Below are 23,559 nucleotides of genomic sequence, written 5' to 3' on the forward strand. Positions count from 1 at the left end.
GGACATTACCTAGGCTTGAGAATTTCAGTCATGAGGAGACTCAGTGACACATGATTGAGATGAATAAAATTATGAGGGTATAGAAAAGTTAGCCAGGAAGGATGATTTTCCCTTGGAGGAGGGATAAATGACCAGATGTGAAAGGAATAGGTAAACAAAGATATAATGAATAGCACATCAAGACAGAAGAAAAGTTGAATAAATGTTAAGAGGAGTCAAAAGTGAGAAAATGGGGCAGCAAAATCACTCATTGGTTAGCACTGCTGTCTCTCAGCGCCAGGGACGATTTCAGCCTTGGGCGACTGTCTGTATGGAATTTGCACATTCTCCCCGTGTCTGCATGGGTTTCCACCAAGTGCTCCAGTTTCTTCCTACAGTCCAAAGATGCTCAGTGTAGGTGGAACTGGCCAGGATAAATTTCCCAGGTATGTGCTGGCTAAGTGAATCAGCCATGAGAAATGCAGGGTTTTAAGTATACGGTAGGGGGGTGGTCTGGATTGGGTGGACTCAAAAGGCTGAATGGCCTGCTCCCACACTAGGGATTCTACACTAAATAATGCTGAATGCAACCCATATGTGATAATTGGCCTATGAGTACACAGGAATGGGTGGCTGTGCAAAAGTAACATTTTTAGTCGTGATGGCACGGTGCTGTCTCACAGCACCAGGTTCATTTCAAGTTTGGGGTAACTGTCTGTGGTGTTTGTACATTCTCCCTGGGTCTGTTTAAGTTCTGATGGGTGCTCTCATTTCCTCCCACTGTACAAAAATATGCGGGTTTGATGGATAGGTCATTCTAAATTGCCCCATGGTGTCCAGGGATGTGCAGGCTAGGTGGATTAGCCATGGTTAATGTGGGAATCATGGTGCAGATGATACCAAAATAGGTGGTGCAATGGACAGAAAAGATTGTCCAAGTACAATGGGATCTTGATCAGCTGAGCTAATTGGCTGAGGAGTGGCAGAAGGAGTTTTAGATAAATATGAGCTGTTACATTTTGTTAAGGCAAACAAGGACAGTACTTATATACAATAATATGGTCCTGACAATGTTGCTGAACAAAGATCTAGGGGTGCAGGTGCATAGTTCCTTGAAAGTGGAAGTGGAAGTGGAATCGTAGGTAGACAGGGTAGTGAAGAAAGCATTTGGCACATTTGCCTTCATCAGTCAGTGCACTGAGTATAGGACTTGGGACATCTTGCTGCAGCTGTACAGGACATTAGTGAGGCCACTTATAGGAAACAACATACGATTCTGGCCACCCTTATTTTGGAAGGATATTATTAAACTCAACGGTGCAGAAAACATTTACAAGGATGTTGCTGAGATTGCAGGGTTTGAGCTGTAAGGAGAGGCTGAATAGGCTAGGGTTTTTTCCCTCTGGAGCAGAGGCTGATGGGTGACCTTATAGAGATTTATAAAATCATGTGTGGGCATGGATAGGGTGAATAGCCAAGATCTTTTTCCTAGATTGAGGCAGTCCGAAACTAGAGGCCATAGTTTTAAGATGAGAGGGGAAACACTTAGAAAAAAGGGAAGAGACCTGCGGGGTAGCTTTTTCACATGATGCAAGTATGGAATAAGCTGCCACAGGAAGTGGTGGTGGTGTGTACAATTACAACATTTTAAAAAAGGCATTTGAATGGGTATATGACTAGGAAATGTTTAGAGGAAAAAGGGCTAAATGCTGGCAAATGGGACTGTCAGATTAGGATGTCTGGTTGGTGTGGCCAATTTGGACCAACTGTTTGTGCTTTATGACTCTCTGATTGGAGAGTTACATGGATAGTGGGATGGTCTTTGGAGGGTTAGTGCAGACCTGAAAGGCTGAATGACCCCTATCTGCACTGTAGGGATTCTAATGAATTCTATTCTATGAATGTCATAACAGGGTAGGTCAAAGATATGCAAGGATGGAATCAGGCTCTAAAGTTATTGAGCTTGATGATGAGTGCTGGATTCTAAATGGAAAAATGAGATGTTGTTGTTTGAGCTTGCGCTGAAGTTCACTGGAACACTGCAGAAGGCCTGGGACAAAAGCATTGGTGTGGGAATATAGTGGTCCATTAATGTGGCAGGCATGTGGAAGCTCGGGTTGTTTTGGCAGACAGAACGTAGGTGTTCAGCAAAGCAGTCACCCAGCCTGCATTTCATCTCCCACAGTAAAAGGCCTATATTGTGAACAGCAAATGCAGATTGAATGTAACACGGGTAAAATCAGTGCTTCACCCAGAAGGTACGAATGCCTTAGATGGTGAGGTGGTACTCAAGCCAGTATTACACCTTCTGCAATTGCATGGGAATGTGCCATGTCAACGAGAGATGTTGGGAATGGTAGAGGAGCAGACAAGGCTGTCCTGTATGACTCGGTCCCTACAAGAAAAAAAATGTACTGACAAGGGAGGGAAGGGGAATATGTGCCTAATCGTGGCTACCCACTGGAGGTAATGGAAATGGCAGCTTCCAATCCTTTGGGTGCTGAGGCTGGTGGGTTCTTAAGTGAGGACCAGAGGGATGCTATCATTATTGTGAGAGAAGGGAAGGGGTGAAGGCAGATTGTGGAAAGTGAGTTGAACATTGCTAAGGGTGCTGTTGACCATGGTAGCAGGGAATCCTCAGGTGTGGAGAAAAGGTGGACAAATCTGGGGCATTGTCAGATAGATGCAACGGACAGTGAGAGAATGGATGGAGACCCTGATGGGAAGCAGGGTGAAGTGGTAACTTTTGATGGGTGCGTAAAATGGGTCAGAGAGTATTTTTTGTGCTATAGATCCCTGTGATTGTATTTCCAAAGCTTCAAAGTTATTCACCCCATATGAACACTACCAGACACAGAAGTAACTGAAATTTTATGAAATATAATTCATGTACAACTGATTTTTAAAAAATATTGTTACATGCAAATTTATATCACCTGGTGTTATTCCCACTATTTTGGTCAGCAACAATGTTCAGCCCTCCACAAAATAGTTAGAACCTGAAACAGAGCTTACTTTGGCCACAAGGTATCCAGTTAAGGACGCACCACCAAATGTTGAACATTGTTGCATGGTGATATACATGAAGAAATGTAACCTGGCTATTTTTCTTCCGTAAGATGAAAAAAAAAGTGTCCATAAATTCAATAGCTTTAGAAAAGTAGTACCACCAAAGCACTTTTGCCACCTGTAAAATGAATACAAATCATACTCATAACTAATTGCATCAATACACAGAACAGTATTTCCATGAACAGTAATTTGAACAAAATTTCATTTTAGAGATTTGAAATGCTATTACCAGCTTTTTATTAAAATAAAAAATGAAGTCAACTGAAATTAAAATCATAGGCTGTGAGGTATTGGGAGGCACATGGGAGCCTGGGATTCAATTCCCTGCCGGAGAGTAGCTGAGGTACTTTTTGGAGTGGCACGATGGCTCAGTGGTTAGCACTGCTGCCTTACAGCATCAGGGACTCAGGTTCAATTCTAGCCTCCGACAACCGTCTGTGTGGAGTCTGCACATTCTCCATGTGCCTGCGTAGATTTCCTCCTGGTGCTCCGGTTTCCCTCCCACAGTCCAAAGATGTGCAGGGTAGTTGGATTGGCAATTCTAATTTGCCCATAGTGCCCAGGGATGTTTAGGTTAGGTGGGTCAGACAAGGCAAATGCAGGGGCAGGGGAATGGGTCTGGGTGGGATCTTCGGAGGGACAGAGTTTGTTGGGCCGAAGGGCCTGTTTCCACATTGTGTGGATTCTATGATTCTATAACTAGCAAAGGTTGTAAACTCTTGTGGCATAGAAGGAGAGCATTCAGACAGTCTTTGACAGCCTTGTTCAATAAACTTTTCTTTGCAGTTCTTACCAACGTTATGATTTTGTTTTCATGAAAAAAGAAACAAAAATGTACGTCTATCTTGAACCAGCCATCTCTTCTCAACCTTGCCGTTGAAATAGGTAAACAGCATGTCCTGCTACCAGCCTAAACAATAGTAGTGGTATGTAGATGTCCCCCAACAGGTCCAAATATTTAAAACAAAAGTTAAATACAATGGTGCATGCAACAGTCTGAGACCAGGTGTAGTCTTTGAGGAAATCAGATTTAGAGATTTTAATTGAACTGCTACCGATAGGTGCAAATTAATTTCCTTTTAAAATTGGTGGGCTAGATATCAATGGGAAGAATTAAGTTGGAGTCTGAAAACATTGCTTCTGCCATACTTTATCCATCATCTATGATGGCAAATGGCAGCTTGAAGGCAGCCATGAAGGAGGATAAATACCAATGTGGGCTGATTTAGAAGACCCATCTTGATTCTCTGACAGTTTGTAATATAACTCAGCCTATTAGGCATGTTAACTTTCTGGCATCCCCATTTGCACAAATAATACCATCATGTTGTTGAACCATCATGTCAGAAGTAGGGTGTTTGCACAATGTTTGCACTATTTGTGATTCTCCCAATAGTAGCGCCATCCAGACCCATAAGCAGGAAAGTCCTTGGCAGCATTCAGACTTGAGCTAATAAACAGTCAAGTCATAAGTGCCAGACAATGACTACCTCCAATTACAGATGATCTAGCCATCACCTCTTGATATTTAATGGCAAACCATCACTGAATCGCCTGCTATCAATATCCTGGGAGTTATCACTGACCAGAAACAGAATTGGTACATAGCCTTGGAAACTTTGGCTACAAGAGCAGATCGGAGGCTAGGAATTCTGTGGTGAGTAACTCACCTCCTGTCTCCCCAGTGTCTATCCATTATCTACATGGCTCATATCAGGAGTCTGATGAAATATTTCCACTTCCTTGAATGACCACAGCTCTGAAAACATTGAATAAACTCAACACAAGCTGGAACAAAGCAACTCGCTTGATTGGTACCTCAAACATTCCACCAATGCAGAATGGCAATAGTGTGTACTGTCTGCAAGATGTAATGAAGAAACTCACTGAGGCTACTTCAATAGCCCTTTTCAAACCTGCGACCTCTACCACCTAGAAAGGGGAAAATCAGCAGGATGCATGGGAACACAATCTGCTGCAAATTCCCTGTCAGACTGCACATTATACTAAGTGGGAACTATATCGCTGTTTCTTCAATGTTGCTCAGTCAAAATCCTGGAACTCCTTTCCTGATAATCCCATGAGTACCTACACCAATGTCTGCAACCAATCAAGAAGGTGGCTCACTATCTCTTTCTCCAAGTGAAATGCAATGCACATTAATAGACTCACTAGCTGTATATTCACATCCCATGAATAGATCAAAAATGAATAAGATCAGGCATTCTCTTACATTACTCTGAAATGCAGGGCTGCCTATGTGGTAGCATTCTTTAAGAATTACATGAAAAATTGCTATCAAATTGGTAGTCCATTTGTTTGTATCTCACCCTAATATCAGCATTGTTGGCACTGTGGAGATTCTGACACTGCAAGTTGTACCCGCCTTCCCAGCTTGCCAGGACCAGCTGTGAAGAACATAAACTTCGATTAGAAAGTGTTTTTTTTAAACAATTTTTGGTACAGAACACAGAACTTAGTTTGAAACTAATAGCAATGTGCTCAGGAGGGGAATTTTAAAGAGACAATATTCCCACAATATTATCTTTTTTAGAAGAAGTCTACTTGTCTTCAGTTCCATACTCTTCAACTTTAGCTGAGTGTGTTAGGAAAGCATTTAGAAAATGCCTCATGGAAATCCATATAAATAATATTTGCCAACATTGCCCCAGTTGAACAATGCAAAGAAAGAGACTACATGAAAAACTTAAGTCTATTCAATATTTTTGTCCTCTCAATAAAAACAACCAAAAAAAAACAAGGGATAGATCAAGTCCCATTAGGCATTTTAAATCTATACTGGTGTCTCTGACCAGTGCAGCTGGAGCAACAGCAAGACAGAAGTGGAGCAAACCTTCACCGAATCCAGAGGTAGAGCTCCTGAGATGCTTTCAAGTTTCATAAAAGTAATATGGCTAGAGGATTGGCTGCTGCTTAGGAATAGGTTTTTGGGACTGAGGGAGTATTACTAGGAGGGACAGTGTCAAGTCTTTATTTTTGTGGTTTGTTCGGAATCATATAGAGAGCAAGAACCATAGAAATGATATTGCATAGAAGGAGGCCATTCAGCCCATCTTGCCCAATGCCAACCCAAAAGACACCCATATGACCTTTTTAATCCAATTTTCCTGAACTGGATCCACAGCCCTGCAGCTTAAAACACTTCAAGTGTAAATCCAGGTGGTTTTAAGAGTTTAAGGTCTCTGCCTCCACGGCCAACTCAGGCACTGAGTTCCAAACATGACCATCATCTGAGTAAAAACACTTTTCTTTGTGTCTCTTCTAATTCTTCTGCGACTTAGCTTGAACCTATGACCCCAGTTTTTTTGAATGGTGTACTCTCTCAACCCCTCAATTTTGTATACCTCAAATCATGTCACCTCTTAACTTTCTCTGTTCCAAGGAAAAGGTCAGGTTGACGAAGTCAGGTTAAATGTGAGAAAATGGAGTGCAGTCAGTTCAGAGGGAGATAGATTCAAATGGAAAGGGTAGAGAAGGGGAGGGCAAGTGAGGGGCAGAGAAATTATGGTGACTGATGTGTTGACTGTTCGCAATGAACAAGCGGAGTACACATCTAAGGCCAAATAGAAAATGGGTCCAGGAGAAGGGACAGTGTTAAAGGTGGGTGAAGTCATCCATGGAACAGGGAGTGGACTCCTATCAAAAAGCACAGGAAAAGGTGATGGAACAAGAATTTAATGTCATGTCTGGTCAAAATACACTTAGGCATTGGTGCAGGGGGATAAAGCAGACCCGTGAAGTTTGGAATATTTAATACCGGAAAGCAAAAGGCCAGAAAGGATAGCAAACACCTGATAACTGCTAGGGGCAGGAGAAAGGAATGAGCTAGACAGAAGGGATTTTCCAGAGATTTGCGGGCATCTCTGACTTGTTGCAGCATGTGTAATTTAATGCCTGTAAAAGGTAGAGAAAGAAGAGTTTCTTGTTAAATCATTGAACAAGCCAGAGAATGAAGTGGAATGGAGTGGGGGGGCAGGACAACTCAGAGATAGAATGAGACTGTGCTGATGGAGAGAGAGTGCATATGGTGATGCATAGCACTGTGTGTGGATCTCAGGATTCAGTGGGATCTGAAACTTGCTTGTGAATAGAGGCAAAGTGATGTTGAAGGGTTGGTTTTGTGGCCAGAAGCCTGTGAGCAGCAGTATACCACAAGGGTCAGTGCTGAGACCCTTGCTGTTTCTTATGTACAAGTGGATCACCTGCATGTGAATGTAGAAAGCATAATTGTAAGTTTGTGGATGTCTCAAATTATTGATTTGGTTGATAGTGAGTAGGGTGATCTTAAGCTAGTCCGATTTGATCAGTTGGAAAATTGGGCAGAGCAAAGGCAGATCGAATTTAATCCTTATTCGTGATGCTGCATTTTGGGAGGTCTAATCATAAAAGGATTTATTCAATGGGAAAATCTCAGGACATCTAGCAGTACCTGTGGTGATAAACTAGAGTTAGAGTTAGAGTTAATGTTTCAGCTCAAGGGTCTGATGAAGAGTCACTTGACCCGAAATATTAACTGATTTCTCTCCACAGATGTTGCCAGACCTGTGGCAATTTTCCAGCATTTTCTGTTTTTATTTCTGATTTACAGTCTCCACAATTCTTTTCTTTCTGTATTTGCACTATGAATCCCTAAGGAGTACTGAGGAACAAAAAGACTTTGGTATACAATTTCATAGATCCTGGAAGGTGTCTGCACAGATAGATAGGTAGTGAAGACGTCAAATAGGATGCCTTCATTAGCTGCGGCTTAGAATAAAAGGAGCAAAGACATCTTGTTGCAACTTTACAAGCATTGGTTAGGCCACGGATGGAATGCTGTATGCTGTTCTGGTTGTCACACTATTGGAATGACGTGATTGTACTGGAGAGTGTACAGAAGAGATGCACCAGGATGTTGCCTGGGATGGAAAGTTTCATTACGAAGGATAGGCTGTGTTTGTTTTGCTTGTAGCAGAGGGGTGACCTGATTGAGGGATACAGAATTATGAGAGGAATTGATAGGGTAGACTGTGAGAATCCATTCCCCATGGCAAGTGTCTCTAAGACCAGAAGGTGTAAGTTCTTCACCTTATGTGAAGAGCAGGTGTTGAGGGAATCTGAGGAAAAACATTTTTACCCACAATGTCATTAGATGGAACATGATACCCGAGCAGGTGAAGGAGGCAGGTGCTCCTACAACATGTAGGAAGCATCCAGACAGGTGCTTAAAATGCCAGGGCATAGTATTGTATATTTTCTGCTTACTGGCCTTTCACCCTTTTTAATAATCAAAATGGTAGTTTTCAACCTTTCAGGACTTGCCTGAATTTTGTAGCCAGAGTACTACTTCTTGGGCAATTTAAAATGGTCAGAAAAATTCCACAAATCAAAACTTTGTGTTCTCCTCGCAAATTGTTTTCAAATAAAACTAATTTGCTGGGGCTTCCCTCTGCAATCATGATGTAAGTGAGTTCCAATTTCATAAAAGTCTGAATTTTCTTCTCAGATTCTAGCTTTTAGATCTTTTAATTTGCCCTTTTGTCACCTTAAGGGTACTGCAGACTTTCTAATACCGTGGCCACAATATATATATTTTTATTCCCTGTCTTTGGCAGCTGTGCCTCATGGGACCTGCTTAAAATTGCAGTGATGTTCATTGCGTTGGAATTTAATGCAACATTAATTTCTTCTTGTACAACAGATATTCTGTTATGGATAGTGTCAAATGGACTTGCCAGTTTTGCTCCAAATCTTGATATCAGCACATCAATAATTTTTATAACAAATCATTTAGATTTTAGATGAAATCTTACCTCAACAAAGATGTAGAGAGAGAGAAGCATTACTCCAAGATTATATATTATTAGGTGAATCCTAAGAGAGAACACTGGTTTCTCCTTCATATACTTTGTTCCCAGCCATATAGTGATTAGGTAGAAGAATGTAAGGAGGAACGTAGGTAAATAGGAGTCCAGCATAAGCCACCCTTTAACCCTGGGATCTAAAAAGAAACAGAAAATGACTTCGGATCCCCGTGTTTACCAGTTACAATCATAGTACACCCTAAGTGAATTGGACAAAACGCAATAAAAGGCTTCAAGTAATTTCAGAAGTTAAATCAAGATAAAATTCAAATATCCTTTAAGAAAACCTACTATCCTTATCTGGTTTTGTCTACATGTAATTTCAGATTAACAGCACTGTGCTTTGAAATAACTCGAGGCCAGTATCCCATCACCAAGTCACCCTAAAAGTCATCAAAATACTTCAGAACCAGCTCTGAGCATGAGGATATCTGACAACCCTGTGTTTTTTTTCTGGCAGCCGGGTTTCCCTGATTGGGATTGTTCATCTGGTCCAATCAGCGAGTTCATTCTCTGAGGTGCACCTGGCTGACCTTGTTATAAATACCACATGCTTGACTCAGAATTAAATAATTCCTACAATGTGGCAGCAGGTCATTCGGCCCATTGCATCCACATCGGCCCTCTGAACACCATCCCTCCCAGACTCACCCCCTACTCTATCCCTGCATTTCCAACCCTAGACACTATGGGCAATTTAGCATAGCCAATCCAACCAATTTGCACATAGGTCATAGAATCATCACAGAATCCCTACAGTGTGGAAACCGTCCCCAACAACTTCACACCTAACCTTGGAGCATCCCACCCAGACCCAATCCTCTATAACCCACCTAATCGACACATCCCTGAACACTACAGGCAACTTAGCTTGGCCAACCCACTTAGCCTGCACATCTTTAGACTGTGGGGGAAAACCAGAGCACCCAGAGAAAACTCACAATGACACAGGAATTCCACAAACTCCACAGACTGTCACCCAAGGCTGGAAATGAACCCAAGTGCCTGGCGCTGAGAGGCAGCATTGCTAACCATTGAACGACCGTGTAGCCCCAAATCTTAACTGCCCTCTGAAATAGTCAGTTTTATAAAATCAGTATAAGATCAAACACTAATGAAATCAGATGGATCAACCAGCATCAACCTAGGCAGTAGAAAAAATGATAGTTAACAATCATTGTGAAATTGCAAAGTCCAACATACTAACATCTAAAGCCCAGTGTCAAAATTATGGAAGAACTCTTCGACTGATTAGTCAAGCAACACCCTGACAGCCACAGTCATGGAATCATAGTTTGTTTTAGATTAGATTAGATTCCCTGCAGTGTAGAAGCAAGCCCTTCAGCCCAATAAGTCCACACCATCCCTTGGAGCATCCCATCCAGACTCATCCCCCTTTAACGCACACACCCCTGAGCACTATGGGCAATTTAGCATGGCCGATCCACCTAGCCTGCACATCTTTGGACTGTGGGAGGAAACGGGAGCACCCGGAGGAAAACCGCGCAGACACAGGGAAAATGTGCAAACTCCGCACAGTTACCCGAGGCTAGAATCGAACCCGGGTCCCTGGCGCTGTGAGGCTGCAGTGCTAACCACTAAAGTGCTAAAGATAATGTCTCAGAAACCACTATCCAACAGCCCTGGCTATGTTTTGAAACACTGGTAGTCATCCATAGTCATCCATCCATCCATAGGTGGTGGAACAATGGTTTACAGTTGGGAGGTAGTTGCCGTGGGAGCCTTATCATTGATTCTGGACGCCATGAAGTCACTTGCCATCAAGTCAAATATGGGCAAGAAAACATACTAAGGGTATCAATATGGACTTCACAAGCTTCAAAATCTCCCCCCCGCCGACCACATCCCAAAAGCAGCCCAGCAGTCTCCGCCTCCCTAACCATTCCTCCTACCTCAAGCCCTACTCCCACCTCCTACCCACTAACCTCTTTGACCTGTCCGTCCTCCCTGGACCGACCTATCCCCTCCCTAGCTCCCCAACTACATTCACCTTCTCTGGCTCTAACCCCACTTTAACATGTCAGTTTCCTCTCACCCTATCTTCTCCTTTATCCATCTTCAATCCGCCTCCCCCGTCTCCCTATTTATTTCAGAATCCCCTTCCCCTCACCCACTTCTGAAGAAGGGTCTCAAACCAAAACGTCAAAAACTTTCCTGCTCCTCTGATGTTGCTTGGCCTGCTGTGTTCATCCAGCTTCACACCATGTTATCTCAGATTCTCCAGCATTGGCAGTTCCTACTGTCTCTGTCCTTTTCTGTAACTATTTTAAAACTAGTAGAATTATGGACAAAGTAACACCCCAGTCATTTGCCCCACCTTATTTCCCAAGGGAAGGTCATGTTTTGCCACTTCTCTACTAGGGCTGTCTACATAGAAACATAGAAAATAGGTGCAGGAGTAGACCATTCAGCCCTTTGAGTCTGCAGCACCATTCGATACAATCATAAGACCGTAAGACCATAAGACATAGGAGAGGAAGTGAGGCCATTCGGCCCATCAAATCCACTCCTCATGGCTGATCATGCAATTTTAGTATCCCGTTCCTGTCTTTTCCCTTTGATCTGTTTAGCTGCAAGGGCCATGCCGAACTCCCTGTTGCATACATCTAATGAACAGGCCCCAGCAGCTTCCTGTAGAGAAAGTTCCTCGGTTCACATCTCTGAGTAAAGGAATACTTCCTCATCTCAGTCCTGAATGGCTTAACCCTTATTCTTGGGCTGAGCAAGTTTTCTTGAACACATATAACAAATTCCTCCTGATCCAATGCCTTAACATACGACAGTCACAGTCCAGGTTTGAAAAGTTAAAATTCCCCACTATTACAACGCAATTATTCTTACATCTGTGTCCTCCCTACATATTTGCTTCTCAATTTACCACTGGCTATTAGACTAGAGTACAATCCTAAGATTATCGTCTACTTATTTCTCAGTTCCACCCCGATAGCTTCACCAGACAAGCCCACAGAATTATCCTTTCTAAGTACACCATGATATTTTCCCCTAATCAGAAACAACAGTCCCCCTCCTCTCTTGCCTACCCTTCTATCCTTCCTATAGCATAAGTACTCTGAAACATTGAGCTGTCAGCCCTGTCCATCCCGCAGCCATGCTTCTGTAATGGCTATGATATCTCAGTTCCATATTCCCATCCATGCCTTGAATTCAGCTGCTACACCTGTCAGGCCTCTTGCCTTAAAATAAATGCGGTTTAATTCACTAATCTTTCCTCATTCTCTGCCATGCTCTTGCCTGTCTTAAATATTTAACTTGCCCTCATTACCTTCTGCACCAGCCTCAACCTTCTTTTATCTTAGTACTGCTTAGGGTCCAAACCTACTGTCAGGCAAGTTTATATATCCTGAATAGCTCTAGCAAATCTCTCTGCCAGGCTATTGGAAACCTCCAGTTCAGGTGCAACTGTTCCTTTTGTACAGGTCATTTCTGCTCCAGAAGAGATCCTAATGGTTCAAAAATCTGAATCCCTGCCTCCTGCATCAGCTCCTCAGCCATGTGTTTATCTGCTCTATCCTCCTGTTCCTACACTCACAAGCACATGCCACCAGCAGTAATGCAGAGATTGCTACCCTTAACCTGCTGCCTAATTCGTTATATTTACTCTACAGGGTCGCATCTCTTTCTCTACCTATGTCATTGGTACTAATATATACAATGAACTTCGGTGCCTATGCTCTCCTTTGAGCATGTGCTGCAACCACTCTGAGTCATCCTTGACCCTGGCAATAGGAAGGCAACATACCATCCTGGAATCTCACCTAACAGCCATGGAAATGCCTGCCTGTGCCCCTGACTAAACAGTCCCCAATTACAGTTGTTCATTAGGACTTTCACACACCCTGCTTTATAGTAGTGTGATACCAAAGATCTGGCTGCCACTGCTATTTTCCCCTGAGAAATTATGCCCCCCCCAACACTTTCCAAAACACGTATATTTGTTTGAGAGTGATAGCCACAGGAGAGTCCTGCACAACCTGCCTCCATCTCCGTACCATTCAACCATCTGACTGCACCTGCAGCATGACCACCTTCCTAAATCTACCATCTATCACATTTTCTGCCGCTGCATACTCCTCACTGCTTCCAACTATCACTTCAGTGGATTCATGGGGTCTGGGAGAAGCAGCAGCCAGACACACTTCCTGCAGACATAGCCATTGGGAACACTCAACTACTCCCTGATATCCAACATCTGATAGGAAAAGCATGCCACTCTACTGCCTGCCATTGCTGCCCCTTTTGCAACTAGCAGACTTAAAGGGATAAAAAACAAAGTCTTACCTTTCCCTTATCTTGTTGATGCACACCTTACTCAACAAAACTCTGAGATCTAATCAGCAGAACCTCTACCACAAAGCAGCCCTGGCAAAAATAGCCAGAACAAGGCACAGCAATGCCACAGACTCTCTCACTCTCTCTGTTTCCCTCATTCACACTCTCACTGTCTCTCACTCGCATTCTCTCCCTCACTCTCCCACACGCACTCTCCTGCTCAAACACACACACACACACTCACTCACTCTCTCTCAAGCTTTCTCTCACTCTCTAACACACTCACAATGTCTCAAACTCCGACTCTCACTCTGACTCACTCTCACTCACACACTCTCTCACCCATTCATTCACACTCTCTCAAACTCCCACTCCCACACTTCCTCTCTCTCATTCTTTCACTCACTCTCTCTCACACTCTCTCACTCATTTTTTTCTCACATTCTCTCAAATTCTCTCATTCTCTCTCACACTCCCTCACATACCGTCACACATCCTCACGCTCTGTTAATCTCTCTCACTCTTTTTCACTTGCTTTCACACCTTCTCTCTCACACACACACACACACACACTAATACTCTATCACACTCTCTCACACACTGCCACTCTCTCTCAATCTGTCACTCTCTCTCATACTCTCTCACACACTCACTCACACTCTAATATTCTCCATCACACTCTCTCACGCACTGTCACTCTCTCTCTCAATCTCACTCTCTCCATACTCTCTCACACTGTCTCAAACTCTCATGCTCACTCTGACTCACTCTGACTCATTCTCAATCTCATTCACTCTCATACTTCCTCTCTCACACACTCATTCTTTCAATCACTTTCTCTTAAATTCTCTCACACATTATCAGTCTCACATTCTCTTAAACTCTTTCACTCTCTATCACACTCTCTCACTCTCTATCAATCTCTGTCAATCTTTTTCACATGCTGTCACACTCACTCACACTCTCTCACACACTGTCACTATCAATCTTACATTCTCTCTCATACTCTCGCTCACGCACTCATTCACACGATCTCAAACTCACTCTCTCATTCAGTCTCACTCTTTCTCACTCTCACACACTTACTCACACACTCTCTCACACACGCATTCTCCCTCTCAAACTCACTCTCTCTCACTCTCACACTCTCTCTCTCAAACTCTGACATTCTCTCACTCACTATTGCATTGTCTCAGACACACTCTCTGTCACACAGTCACTCACACTCTCTCAAATTCTCTCATACACTATCACTCTCACACTCTCTCAAACCCTCTCATTCTCTCTCACACTCTCTCACGCACCGTCACATACTCTTTCACACTCTGACACTCTCTCACACTGTCAGTCATTCTCTTTCACATGCTCTCAGAGTGTCTCACACACACACTCACTCTCTCACAGTAACACTTTCTATCACACTGTCACTCTCTCTCAATCTCTCACTCTCTCTCACACACTCACACTATCTCAAATCCACACTCTCACGCTCACTCTGCCTCTACTTTCTGCACTCTTTCATTCACTCTCTGAAACTCTCTCAACACATTCTCTCTCTCACGCACTCAATCACATTCTCAAACTCACACTCCCACTCCCACTTACACACTCTCTACACTCAGTCTCTCTGAAACTCTTGCACACATTCTCTCTCACAAACACTCACGCTCACACTCTGTCACACTCACATTCTTTCTCACTCTCATCCTCAGGTCACTCTGTCTCTCACACTCACTCTCTCACCCTCTTATCACTCTCCATAATGCTCTCTCACATGCTGTCTCACTCTCACACACACACTTGTGTACACTGTCTAAAACTCACACTCTTTCACTCTCTCACATACACTCACACTCTCACAGACTCTCTCTCTCACACCTCACACTCTGAAACACTGTCACACGCATTCTGTCTCACACAGATTCACTCACAATCTCTCAAACTCACACTCTGACACAAACTGTCACACCCTAACTGTGTCTCACACTGTCTCTCTTCCACACACTCGCACTCTCTCTCACTCCATCACTCAGTCTCTCACTCCCACACTTCCAGTCTCATTCTCACCCTCCCTCACACTGTCTCACTCCCTCAGACTCACCCTCACTCTCTAAAACTCTCACTATCTCACTCCTACTCTCACTATCTCACTCGGAGGCACTCACTCTCATTCTCTCACACTCACTCCCTCACATTCACTCTCTTAACCCCTCAGTCTCTCACTCCCCAGCTCTCACTCCTCAATCTCACCCTGACTCTCCTCACTTTCGCTGTCACTGTCACTCACACTCACATTTTCATACAACATCTTTCCCACACTCACTTTCTTACTCTCACTCACTCTCATTCTCAACCTCTTGCATGCATTCTGCCGCTCACACATGCACTCACTCACATTCCGTCTCTCACTCCCACACTCTCACTGAATCTCTCACATTCTCACCCTCACTATCATACTCAATCTCTCTCACTCTCTCACATTCTCACTCTCTCTCACCCTTTCTCTCATACTCTCATACTCACTCTCTCACACCCACGCATTGTCTCAAACTCTCTTACACTCCCACACACTCTCTCTCTGAAACACTCACACTCACAGTCTCACACACTCGGTCACTCACACTCACACTCACTCTGACACCATCTCACTCACTCTGAAAATGTCTCTCACCATCTCCCACTCTGTATCACACTCACTCTGTCTCACACTCTCTCACTCTATCATACTTTCTCACTCTCTCTCACACTCCCTCACACTCTCACTCCCTCTCTTTCACACTCTGTCACTCACGCTCACTCTGACACTCACCCTCTCACTCTCTATCACACTCACTCTCATACTCTGACTCTCTCTCATTCTCACTTTCACTCTCTCTTTACACTCACTCTCTCACACACACACTTTCTCATTCTCTCTCACACACTCACTTTCTCACTCTAATACTGACACTGTCAATCTCTCTCACTCTCTTACACTCTCTCACTCTCACAATCTTGCTCGACCTCTCATTTTCTCACTCTATATCACATTGTCCGAGACACACACACACACACACTCACTAACACTCTGTCAAACTCTCACCATCAGTCTCACAATCACTCACTCACTCTCATTCTCTCACTCTCTATCACACTGTCTCAAACTCTCACACTATCACACACTCGTGCACTCTCTCTCTCACAGACACACTTATGCACACAGTCACAAACTCACATTCTCTCAATCTCTCTCAGGTACTCTCACACACAGACTTACTCACACTGTCTCAAACTCACTCTCAGCCTCTCTCTCTCTCTCTCTCTCTCTCTCTCTCTCACACACTCACTCCATCTCATTCTCTGACAGTCCCTCACTCCCTCTCACAATCTCTGACTCTTTCTCTCCCACAATCTCTAACAGACTCACTCTTTCACATTTTCTCACTCTCTCACACACACTTTCTCACTCTCTCTCATGCTCACTCTCTCTCTGAAACTCTCATACACCTCTCTCTCACACACACACTCTCTCAAACTCACACACTGACACACACACTTTAACACACAAATTCTGTCTCACTCTCTCTCACTCACTCTGTCATAGTCTGTCACACTCTCTCTCTGACTCTCACACCCTCTCACTCACTCTCACTGACACTCCCTCACTCTCTCTGACAATCTCTCACATTCTCTCTTTCACACTTTCTCACTCTCTATCACATTGTCTCAGACACACTCTCTCTCTCTCTCACACACACACACACACTCGCTTCATCCCTCTCTCACTCATTGTCTCTAATACTCTTTCACTCTCTATCACACTCTCACACTCATACCCTCATTCACACACTCTCACACTCACTCACATTCTGAAACTCTCTCACACACATTCTCTCTCACTCTCTCAAACTCACACTCCCTCACAATCTCACACACTAACTCTCTTTCACACTCACTCTTACTCTCACACTCTCTAACACTCTCACCCTCATTTTTGCTCACTCTCACTCTCTCACACTCACTCTCACTCTCATTGTCACTCTGACTATCACTCATATTCTCACCCTCACCTTCACTCAAACTCTCACACTATCACTCTCTTGCACTCACTTTCTCTCTCTCACTCTTCCACTGACTCTCTCTCACTCTCACCCTCTTGCATACTCTTTCACTTTCACATCCACAACTCACATTCCGTCTCTTACTCTCAGTCTCTCACTCCCACACTCTCATTCTGAATCGGACTCTCACTCTCACCCTCGCTGTCACTCACACTCACCCACTCACTCTCACTCAAACTCTCGCTGTCACATTCTCACTCTCTTTCACCCTCTCACTCTGTGGCACAAACTCTCTCACTTCCTCACTCTCACACCCACTAATTCACATTCTGTCTCTCACTCTCAGTCTCTCACTCCCACACTCATTCTGAATCTCTCACTCAAACTCTCACTGTCACATTCTCACTCTCTTTCACCCTCTAACTTTGTCGCACAAACTCTCTCACTCTCACTTCCTCACATTCACTTTCTCACTCAGTCTCTTACTCCTACATTCTCCCTCTCACACTCTCACCGTCTCTCACTCTCACTCACACTCACTCATTGTCTCTCACACACTCACAAACTCTCACTCTCACCATCACTCCCACCATCACTTTCACTGTACTTGCACTCTGACCCTCACTCTCATTTGAACTCTCACGCTCTTACGTTATCACTCTCTCACACACTCACTCATATTCCCTCTCTCACACTCACTATCACTCGCACCCTCACCCCCACTCTCACTGTCACTCACTCACACTCACTCTCTCACACTTTTTCTCTGAAAATCTCTCACACATCTTTCCCATACAATCACTTATACTGCCTCAAACTCAGTGACACTCACACAGTCACACACTAATTCTGTCTCACACTCACAATCTCTCACACTCCCTCACTCTCTATCACACTCTCAAACTCCCACTCCCACACTCACTCTCTCACACACTGACTGTCTCTCATACGCATTCGCTCTCTCACACTGACATTTTCTTACTCTGTCACTGTCAGTCTCACTCTCACCATCATTCTCACTCACTTTTACTCGCACCATCACTAACTCTCTCACTCTCAAACTCTTACTCTTTTGTATTCACTCTCTCGCACTCAATTTCTCTCTGAAACTCTCTCACACACCAGCACACACACTGTCATACACGCACAGTCTCACACTTTCTCTTTGTTGCAGTCTTTAACTCACTCTCATACTTTCTCATTCACTCAGTCTGACACTCTTATTCTCACAATCTGTCACACTCACTCTCTTTCTCACACTCTCACTATCTCTTACACTCTCTCACTATCTCTCACACACTAACTGTAACTCACACTAACACTCTCACAGACTTTCACACTGTCTCCCTCTCAGCCTCACTGATACTCTCAGCATCACGCACACTCTCACCCTTACTCTCACTCGCAGTCTCACTCTAACTCTGTCACACTCTCACTCCCCCTCATACTTTCTCACACTCCCTCACACTGTCAATCTCTCTCAAACTTCCTCACAATCTCTCTCCCACATACTCACACTCTCTCAAACTCACACTCTCTCATTCTCCATGACAATCTCACACTCTGTCACACACTCTCTCATACTCTCCCTCACAATCTCTCACATCTCACACGCTCCCTCACTCTCACTCTGAAACTCTCCCACATATGTTCTCTCTCACACACTCACTCAGACTCTCTCAAACTCACACCAACACACATACAAACATACACTAATTCTGTCTCACACTCACTCTCTCACACACTCTGTCGCAGTCTCTAATTCATGCTCATACTCTCATTCACTCTCAGTCTGACACACTCTCATTTTCACAATCTATCTCATACTCTCTCACTCTCAATCATACCCACTCACTCTCACTCTCTCACTCCCTTTCACAGTCACTGTCTCTCTCAGTCTCTCACACTCTGACTCTCTCACACTGTTGCACTCTCTCATTCACTCCCACACTCTTTCACTCACTCACACTCTGAAACTCTGACTCTTCTCATCATCTCTCTCACTCTCTCTCTCACACTCTCTCAATCTCTCACACAGTCTCACACTCTCACTTTCACTCTCTCAAAGTCACACTCCCACAACACTGTCTCACAAACTAACTGTATCTTGCACTCATTCTCTCTCTCACACATTCACTCGTACTATCTCAAACTCACACTCCCACACGCACTCCTCACACACTAACACTCTCTCTCACTATCTCAACTCTCACACTGCCTCATTCTCAGTCTCACTGTCTCACCCTCACTCTCTCACTCTCGCCCTCACTGGTCACTCTCACCCTCAACTCGCAGTCTCAATTCCTTGCACTCACTATCACTCTCTCTCTCTCTCTCTCACACTATCACGCTCTCTCACAGTCTTTCACACTCACTCTTTCTCATACTTTCTCTCACTCTCTCACACTCTCATTCTTGCTCACACTCTCACTTTCTCGATCTCTCACACACTCTTTCACACACACCCTCTCGCCCACACCCTCTCTCTTACATACTCATTCACACTCTCTCAACCTCACACTCCCTCTCTCTCCGAAACTCGCACACACATTCTCTCACAAACTGACACACCGACACACACACTTTCATACACTAACTCTGTCTCACACCCACTCTCTTTCCCACATTATCTCACTCTCTCTCAATCTCAATCATACCCACTCTCTCTCACTCTCTATCACAGTCACTCTCTCTCACACAGTCTCTCACTCTCTCTGACTCTCTCACACGGTCTGTTGCACTCTCTCTTTCACTCACTCACACATTCTCAGTCACATACCCTCACTCACCCTCTCTCAAACTCACACACCGACATACATTCTTAAATACTAACTCTGTCCCACATCACTCTCTCTGAAATTCTCTCACACACATTCTCTCTCACACACAGTATCTCCCAACCAATCATTATCATCAAGCCAGAGGATCAACCCTGGTTCAAAGAAGAGTGCAGGAGGGCATGCCAGGAGCAGCACCAGGCATACCTGAAGAGGAGGTATCAACCTGGTGAAGCCACCAAACGGCGAAATCAGCAAGTGGTAGACAGAGCTAAGTGATCCCACAACCAACAGATCAGATCTAAGCTCTGCAGTCCTGTCACATCCAGTTGTGAGTGGTTGTGGACAGTTAAACAACTCACTGGAGGAGGAGGCACCACAAATATCCCCACCCTCAATGATGGAAGAGCCCAGCACATCAGTGCAAAAGATAAGGCTGAAGCATTCGCAGAAATCTTCAGCCTGAAGTCCGGAGTGGATGATCCAACTTGGCCTCCTCCAGTGATCCCCAGCATTACAGATACCAGTCTTCAGCCAATTTGATTTACTCAATAGTGGTGGGGAAGCTGCTGGAGAAGATACTGAGGGATAGGGTCTATTTACATTTGGAAGAAAATGGTCTTATTAGAGATAGGCAGCATGGTTTTGTGTGGGGAAGGTCATGTCTTACCAACTTGATAGAATTCTTTGAGGAAGCGACAAAGTTGGTAGATGAGGAAGGGCTGTAGGTGCCATATACATGGACTTCAGTAAGGCATTTGATTAGGTTCTTCATGGTAGGCTGATGGAGAAAGTGAAGTCGCATGGCTTCCAGGGCGTACTAGCTAGATGGATAGACAAATGGCTGGGCAACAGGTGACAGAGAGTTGTAGAGGAAGGGAGCTTATCAAAAATGGAGACCTGTGACCAGTGGTGTTCCACAGGGATCCGTGTTAGGACCACTGTTGTTTGTGATATACACAAATCTGGAGGAAGGTATAAGAAGGTCTAATTAGCAAGTTTTCAGATGACACGAAATTTGGCGGAGTAGCAGATAATGAAGGGGACTGTCAGAGAATGCAGTAGATTATAGATAGGTTGGAGAGTTGGCCGGAGAAATGGCAGATGGAGTTCAATCCAGGCAAATGTGTGGTGATGCACTTTGGAAGATATAATTCAAGAGCGAACTGTACAGTAAATGGAAAAGCCCTTGGGAAAATTGATGCACAGAGAGACCTGGGTGTTCAGGTCCATTGTACCCTGAAGGTGGCAACACAGGTGGATAGAGTGGTCAAGAAGGCATACATCGGACAGGGTATTGAGTACAAGAGTTGGCAGGTCATGTTACAGGTGTATAAGACTTTGGTTCAAAAAGATTTGGAATACTGAATACAGTTCTGGTCGCCACATTACCAAAAGGATGTGGATGCTTCGGAGAGGGTGCAGAGGAGGCTCATCACGATGTCGCCTGGTATGGAGGGTGCTACCCATGAAGAGACGCTGAGTAGATTAGGATTATTTACATTAGAAAGATGGGAGGTTGAGGGGGTACCTGATTGAGGTCCACAAAATCATGAGAGGTACAGACATGGTGGATAGCAAGAAGCTTTTTTCCCCCAGAGTGGGGAACTCAATTACGAGGGGTCACAATTTCAAGAGGAAAGGGGAGAAGTTTAAGGGAGATACGCGTGGAAAATTGTTTACGCAGAGGGTGGTGGGTGCCTGAAACGTATTGCCAGCAGAAGTGGGAGAGGTGGGCACGATAGCGTCATTTAAGATGTATCTGGAAAGATACATGAATGGGCAGGGAGCTGAGGGATACAGATCCTTGGAAAATACGTGGGTTTAGATAGAGATTCTGCATTGGCGCAGGCATGGAACCTTGAAGGGCCTGTTCCTGTGCTGTAATTTTCTTTGTTCTTTGTCAAAAAGTGAGACAGTGAGTGTAGGAGTGAGAAAGAGAGAGAGAGAGAGAGTGCGACAGTGTATGAGAGAGTCAGAAAATATGAGACTGTGAGAGAGAATGAGTGTGGCTGAGAGTAGGAAAGTGAGAGAGTGAGAGAATTTGACTGTGTGCGAGTGAGAGGGAGGGAGGGAGGGAGGGAGGGAGCATGTGCGAGTGAGAGGGAGGGAGGGAGGGAGCGTGTGCGAGAGAGAGGGAGAGAGGGAGGGAGGGCGGGAGCGTGTGCGAGAGAGAGGGAGTGAGGGAGGGCGGGAGCGTGTGCGAGCGAGAGGGAGGGAGGGAGGGAGGGAGGCAGCGTGTGCGAGTGAGAGGGAGGGAGCGTGTGCGAGTGGGAGGGAGGGAGGGGAGGGAGGGAGGGAGGGGAGGGAGGGAGGGGAGGGAGGGAGCGTGTCCGAGTGAGAGGGAGGGAGGGAGGGAGGGAGTGTGTGCGAGTGAGAGGGAGGGAGGGAGCGTGTGCGAGTGAGAGGGAGGGAGGGAGGGCGAGTGAGAGGGAGGGAGGGCGCGTGTGCGAGTGAGAGGGAGGGAGGGAGCGTGTGCGAGTGAGCGGGAGGGTGGGAGGGAGCGTGTGCGAGTGAGCGGGAGGGTGGGAGGGAGCGTGTGCGAGTGAGCGGGAGGGTGGGAGGGAGCGTGTGCGAGTGAGCGGGAGGGAGGGAGCGTGTGCGAACGAGAGGGAGGGAGGGAGGGAGCGTGTGCGAGCGAGAGGGAGGGAGGGAGGGAGCGTGTGCGAGCGAGAGGGAGGGAGGGAGGGAAGGAGGGAGCGTGTGCGAGCGAGAGGGAGGGAGGGAGCGTGTGCGAGTGAGCGGGAGGGTGGGAGGGAGCGTGTGCGAGCGAGAGGGAGGGAGGGAGGGAGCCTGTGCGAGCGAGAGAGAGGGAGAGAGGGAGGGAGGGAGCGTGTGCGAGCGGGAGGGAGGGAGGGAGGGAGCGTGTGCGAGCGAGAGGGAGGGAGGGAGGGAGCGTGTGCGAGCGAGAGGGAGGGAGGGAGGGAGCGTGTGCGAGCGAGAGGGAGGGAGGGAGGGAGCGTGTGCGAGCGAGAGGGAGGGAGGGAGCGTGTGCGAGCGAGAGGGAGGGAGGGAGCGTGTGCGAGCGAGAGGGAGGGAGGGAGGGAGGGAGCGTGTGCGAGTGAGAGGGAGCGTGTGCGAGCGAGAGGTAGGGAGGGAGCATGTGCGAGCGAGAGGGAGGGAGGGAGCGTGTGCGAGCGAGAGGGAGGGAGGGAGGGAGGGAGCGTGTGCGAGCGAGAGGGAGGGAGGGAGGGAGGGAGCGTGTGCGAGAGGGAGGGAGGGAGGGAGGGAGCGTGTGCGAGCGAGAGGGAGGGAGGGAGGGAGGGCGGGAGCGTGTGCGAGCGAGAGGGAGGGAGGGAGGGAGGGCGGGAGCGTGTGCGAGCGAGAGGGAGGGAGGGCGGGAGCGTGTGCGAGAGAGAGGGAGGGATGGAGGGAGGGCGGGAGCGTGTGCGAGAGGGAGGGAGGGAGGGAGGGAGCGTGTGCGAGCGAGAGGGAGGGAAGGAGGGAGGGCGGGAGCGTGTGCGAGAGAGAGGGAGAGAGGGAGGGAGGGCGGGAGCGTGTGCGAGCGAGAGGGAG

The 23,559-nt window shown here is 45.9% G+C and overlaps 1 protein-coding gene across 5 annotated transcripts in view; it reads right to left on the reverse strand.

Moving 5' to 3' along the window:
• elovl2 (ELOVL fatty acid elongase 2) overlaps positions 1-23,559 on the reverse strand; it is a 203,096-nt gene that overhangs the window by 64,374 nt on the left and 115,163 nt on the right. For all 5 annotated transcript variants that reach the window (XM_059653689.1, XM_048522824.2, XM_048522814.2 and 2 more), the window contains 3 exons: positions 8,865-9,052; positions 5,382-5,459; positions 2,995-3,166 (listed from right to left, as the gene is read on the reverse strand). In XM_059653689.1, coding sequence (XP_059509672.1) covers positions 2,995-3,166; positions 5,382-5,459; positions 8,865-9,052 — 438 coding nt within the window. The remainder of the gene's footprint in view (positions 1-2,994; positions 3,167-5,381; positions 5,460-8,864; positions 9,053-23,559) is intronic.

The sequence above is a fragment of the Stegostoma tigrinum genome, chromosome 2, assembly GCF_030684315.1.
Source record: "Stegostoma tigrinum isolate sSteTig4 chromosome 2, sSteTig4.hap1, whole genome shotgun sequence".
Lineage (NCBI taxonomy): Eukaryota > Metazoa > Chordata > Chondrichthyes > Orectolobiformes > Stegostomatidae > Stegostoma > Stegostoma tigrinum.